Source organism: Calliphora vicina, chromosome 5 (genome assembly GCF_958450345.1).
Source record: "Calliphora vicina chromosome 5, idCalVici1.1, whole genome shotgun sequence".
NCBI classification, from domain to species: domain Eukaryota; kingdom Metazoa; phylum Arthropoda; class Insecta; order Diptera; family Calliphoridae; genus Calliphora; species Calliphora vicina.
Genome location: NC_088784.1, coordinates 12,600,839 through 12,606,838, shown reverse-complemented (window position 1 = coordinate 12,606,838; position 6,000 = coordinate 12,600,839). Strand labels below are relative to the sequence as shown.

General features: G+C 32.1%; 1 protein-coding gene across 5 annotated transcripts in view; it reads right to left on the bottom strand.

The window, feature by feature from the left end:
- Positions 1-284: 284 nt before the first annotated feature.
- The window catches only part of aPKC (protein kinase C iota type), a 46,778-nt gene continuing 41,062 nt past the window's right edge, over positions 285-6,000 (bottom strand). For all 5 annotated transcript variants that reach the window (XM_065513898.1, XM_065513895.1, XM_065513896.1 and 2 more), the window contains 6 exons: positions 5,877-5,962; positions 4,798-5,796; positions 4,540-4,734; positions 1,561-1,676; positions 1,247-1,373; positions 285-1,152 (listed from right to left, as the gene is read on the bottom strand). In XM_065513898.1, coding sequence (XP_065369970.1) covers positions 1,286-1,373; positions 1,561-1,676; positions 4,540-4,734; positions 4,798-5,796; positions 5,877-5,962 — 1,484 coding nt within the window. In that variant the 3' untranslated portion in view covers positions 285-1,152; positions 1,247-1,285. The remainder of the gene's footprint in view (positions 1,153-1,246; positions 1,374-1,560; positions 1,677-4,539; positions 4,735-4,797; positions 5,797-5,876; positions 5,963-6,000) is intronic.

The following is a 6,000-nucleotide window of genomic DNA, read 5'->3' as shown; positions in this document are numbered from 1 at the left end:
TAGAACAGAACTAGAACAGAACTAGAACAGAACTAGAACAGAACTAGAACAGAACTAGAACTAGAACAGAACTTGAACTAGAACAGAACTTGAACTAGAACAGAACTTGAACTTGAACTTGAACTTGAACTAGAACAGAACTTGAACTAGAATTTTCCTAGATTTCAGTAAATTTTCAAAGCTTTATATATTTTAGTCTCATTTTTTTAACTTAACTCTAGAACTGTTTTCAAATAACAATAATAATAATATGTATCGTTACAACTAAATATTTTATACTGTAATTTGTTTTGTTCTTAATAAACTTTAGGCTCATTATGCATCATTATAAACGAATCTATATAATCTTAAGAGTTAATGCGTTGTTGTGGAATAGAAAAATGTGTACATACATGTCTTTTACGTTAACGTTTTATTATTACATACTTTTTTTTGTTGTTGTGTGTTTTGTTTTATTATTATTATTATAAATATTTAATATATTTTGTTACTTTCTTGAAATCTTTTTTATACTGAGTGATTTTTTGTTTTCTTACTATTTTGCTTTTAAAGTGTCCTTCCTCTCTTAGTTTAAAATGATGATAAATGGAATTTGTTTTGTTTTTGTAGTATGGAAATACAATGGTAGTTAGTAGTTATAGTTAGAATTTCAATACTTTTCTTTCTTTCATTCTTTCTTTCTGTTTCTGAATTCATGATGTTCGGGTAGATGTTGCTGTTTAGTTGTTAATAGTAGTTGTTAATAGAACATATTGTTTTGTTTGATTTTGGTTTGGTTTTTTGTTCAATATTTCGTTTAGATTAGTTTAATGGAAGGCAAAACATGTGCTGTAATAAACTTTTATTATTGTTTGCATTATGTGTATTATTATTGTTACCATTATGTGAATGTTGTTGTGGTTGCTGCTGTTGTTGTTGTGGATGATGCTGCTGCTGATGTTGTTCTTGATATTGAGGATCATGCGAATGTAATTGCTCATGATGTAAATGATGATGTTGATGTAATTGTTGTTGTGGCTGTTGTGGTTGTTGGTGATCGTTATTAGTATAATTATTTAAATGTGTAATTAAATTATTATTAGGAGCATTTAAACGTAATAAACTTAAATCATCAGCAACTGAATCGTAGTCACTGGAATCTTCGCCATAAAGCTGCAATAAATTTAAAACAAAAAACATATTTTAATTAAACTGCAGAATGTTTGATCTTCCAGCTGAAGATCACTCATATTATGTAAATACTTACACGCATATTATAGGGATGTAAGTCACAAAACTCGTGATGTCAAACTTCGTCTTCCAAAGACATTAGCAATGGATTAACATATTCGAAACCTTCAAACTCTGATTGATCTATATTATCAATAACACGACTATAATTTTTTTTATAAATAAAAACACAAGATATGAAAAAAACAATTAATATAAAACCCCAAAAAGCACTGAAATTTAGTTTTTTTTTTATAATATATTTTAAAAATATTAAAAGAAACATTTAAATATTAGTTATTAGTTTTTCAAAATAAATCTACCAAAAGAAATATTGTATCTACAACTTACTCATCATCTGGTGTTAATTGTACCGCTTCGCCTGTAAATTCTGGTGGGAAATTGGCCAAATCACGATCTGAATCTAAACGTGGCTTAAATGGTGGTGTAACTTGCTTATAGGCAAGCTTTTGTTTATTTTGAAGCAATTTTTTTTTTGTTTTGTTTTTGATTTTTAATCATTATGAACATGAAAGTAAAGCATGAATGAATGAGGAATTTTTTTTATAAAATTAATAAAAATAAAACAATAAATTTAACAATTTAGTAACAAAATTAATATAAAAATAAAAAATTTTCAAACTTAATTGGAAAATAAATATAAGAATAATAAAACATAATAATGAAAAATTGATGATTATTAAAAGTTTAAAAGATATTCTTAGATTTTTGTTTATGTGAATGCACTAGGAAGATGATTTGTAATTGTTTTTTATATTGAATTTGTTTATGATCCATTTAACATACCCTATTTGATTTAGTAGTTGACCTTTTTGAGTAGACTTAATGTAAACATTTATATGTTTGCTTAATAAATATGGTTTAAAGCCAGACATTCATTTTGTTTATAAAATTAAATGGGATTGGGGTTTATAAACATGCTTCCGGTTAAGATTATTTAAAATAGTTATATTTAGAAACAAGTAACATTTATATTCATTTTGGTTTTATTTAAAGAAACTCAATTAAAAGCAGTAGTAGTATTGTGTTTTAGAGTAATATATTGAATGTCAATTGAATGTTTGCAAATAGTTGTAATTGAAAAAAAACTAAAAAGATATAATCGATAATCGAAATCTATTCAAGAAAAAGTATAATTAAACAAAATTTAAATCGTTTCTATCCTTCCCCTACAGGTAAACGCACTTATACAGAACTAATCTCGTAACAGGTTCTATTTCAAGCACTTTATATAATAATAAGCAACCATTTTAACTATTCGTCAAAGGAAGGAATTATAACTGAACTTTAACTAGCACTGAACTGGAGCCTGAACAAGAAGCTGAACCAGAACCTGAACTAGAAGCTGAACTAGAGGCTGAACTAGAACCTGAACTAGAAACTGAACTTGAACCTGAACTAGATGCTGAACTAGAGGCTGAGCTAGAACCTGAACTAGAACCTAAACTAGAACTTGAACTAGATCCTGAACTAGAGCCTGAACTAGAAGCTGAACCAGAACCTGAACTTGAACTAGAACCTGAACTTGAAGCTGAATTAGAGGCTGAACTAGAACCTGAGCTATAACCTGAACTAGAACCTGAATTAGAACCTGAACTAGAAGCTGAACCAGAACCTGAACTAGAACTGAACTAGAACTGAACTAGAACTGAACTAGAACTGAACTAGAACTGAACTAGAACTGAACTAGAACTGAACTAGAACTGAACTAGAACTGAACTAGAACTGAACTAGAACTGAACTAGAACTGAACTAGAACTGAACTAGAACTGAACTAGAACTGAACTAGAACTGAACTAGAACTGAACTAGAACTGAACTAGAACTGAACTAGAACTGAACTAGAACTGAACTAGAACTGAACTAGAACTGAACTAGAACTGAACTAGAACTGAACTAGAACTGAACTAGAACTGAACTAGAACTGAACTAGAACTGAACTAGAACTGAACTAGAACTGAACTAGAACTGAACTAGAACTGAACTAGAACTGAACTAGAACTGAACTAGAACTGAACTAGAACTGAACTAGAACTGAACTAGAACTGAACTAGAACTGAACTAGAACTGAACTAGAACTGAACTAGAACTGAACTAGAACTGAACTAGAACTGAACTAGAACTGAACTAGAACTGAACTAGAACTGAACTAGAACTGAACTAGAACTGAACTAAAACTGAACTAGAACTGAACTAGAACTGAACTAGAACTGAACTAGAACTGAACTAGAACTGAACTAGAACTGAACTAGAACTGAACTAGAACTGAACTAGAACTGAACTAGAACTGAACTAGAACTGAACTAGAACTGAACTAGAACTGAACTAGAACTGAACTAGAACTGAACTAGAACTGAACTAGAAGCTGAACTAGAAGCTGAACTAGAAGCTGAACTAGAACTGAACTAGAACTGAACTAGAACTGAACTAGAACTGAACTAGATACCATGCCACACACTACTGAATACAAAAAGTATTCCTATGAGAAAATTCGAATCAAATTAAAGGTGGAAATATATAATTTTGAAAATTTTTTCAAATTTCTCTTTATTTTTTAATAGAAAGTTTTAAATTTATTTGTATAATCAGTTTAATATCTATAAAAACATTGTGTAAGAAAACAAAATTTAACTGAAATACTTAAGCACTGTACACTGTATATTTGTTCATCTAAATTGAATGTTAAATTTAAAAATTGAAGACCCAAATCTTCTTTTTTGAATCAGTACTTCAACCCAGCTAAGAAATGAAATATTTTAGAAAATCAAATAGGTAAAGAAACTAAAAAATTTAAAGAAATCAACACAAACATTCAACACATTTTAAGACATTCATTTAAAAAAGTTTATAAGTTATTTAAGAGAGACAGAAAAAAAAAATAACGAATATTAAGGAAGCTGTTTAAACAACATGTTTTGTGTGAAGGCTATAAAATCTTTACCACACACAGTTCAACTAAACAAATAAACTTACGGATCATCTGGCGTCAATTCAGCCGGTTCTCTGGTAAATTGAATGTCAAAATTTGTTGTCATAAAAGGATCGCCAGGATCAAATGTAGGTATATATGGTGGTGGTACTTCCTTACGTGCAATCTTATAAATTGGGGGGAATTTCATATATGTTTGTTTGTATGTATATAGATATATATTGATTTTTGCGTTTTATTACAGACACATATAATTGAAACATTATTATAAAAATCATAACAAATAATCAAGTAAAACAAATAAAATATTTATAATCATCAAAATTTCACTCGGCTGTTATAAACGAAAAGAAAGTTATATAAATAACATAACAAACTTACCATTTCCCAGTCGATAACCTTGAAGAAGGGATGATTTTTAATATCCATAAAGGCGGTCTCACGATGGCAGCCCAAACGATCGGCTGGATTTTTGTTTAAGAAACCTTTGAGTACCGAAGCAGCTTTAACACTTAAAGAACGTGGTATACGTATGGTTTTCTCCAAAATCACTTGGAACAGATAATCCTCAGTATTCTATTAAAAAAATATATAATTTAATTATAAACAAATTCTTTAAAAAAAGCCAAGGAACTCTACCTGATCGGGATTTTCAGAAGCCCCGGCTATATCGAAGGGACTGCGACCCGCCAACATTTCATACAGCAAGACACCCAAGGCCCACCAATCTACGGAGAAACCATAATCTTCGCCCCTTAGAATTTCTGGAGCTATATAATTGGGTGTGCCACAGAATGTGGAAGTGGTGTCACCGGGACGTATACCCTCTTTGCACATGCCATAATCGGTTAGTTTAATATGACCCTCATGATCCAACAACACATTGTCCAATTTCAGATCACGATAGATAATGCCCTTCTCATGCAAGAAATTCAAAGCCAAACTGATTTCGGCCGCATAGAAACGGGCATGCTCCTCGGGCAAACGTCGCTGACGTTGCATGTGATACATAAGATCACCGCCGCGCACAAATTCAATAACAAAGAATAGACGTGATGGCGTCTGGAAGCACGAATGTAAACCCACCAGAAATGGATGATTTGAGGCTGTTTCGAAAACATGTTTCTCCGTTTGCACCCAATCAATGTCCTCGTCATCGGTTACCAAGGCCTTTTTAATAACTTTCATGGCATAAATGCGCCTAGTCTTTTTCAGCTCCACCATCAACACCTTGGCATAACTGCCGCGACCAATGACACGTATCAACTCGAAATCATCCAACGAGAATTGACGCTGTGATCCCATTTCGATTTCCTCTTTATTTTGCGAGCCCATATGGCCGCCCACACCGCCACTCGATGCCGAGGCCATATACTCAGGATCCGAGGAGATGCAGGACTCATCGGCACCCGGATGTATGGGTGGATAGTCGGGTATGGGTGGTGGCATTTGTGGTAGCTGTTCGGAGAAGTCATCGTCGACACCCTTGGGCACCAACGGTTTGACATCTTCGTTCGAACAGGGTTTCTTCACCAATTTATGACATTTTTTGTGTACCAACAGTTTGCATTGTATGCACTTGAAACCTTGACGTCCCAAACCCCAGATGCGATCTTGGCAATAAGCACAAAATGCACGCTAAATGAATGAATACAAAAAAAAATGAACAACAAATTAAATTTAATAAAAATAAATAAAAGGAAAACAATTGTGCTTACTCTATTAAAACGTTTAGCTTGGAATATATGACCATTAACCCTATACAGTTTGCGCCATCTTCTGGCACCCCGTCGATAAATGCTGCCTGTTGTATGGAAAAATAACAGAGAAAAATTGAATTAT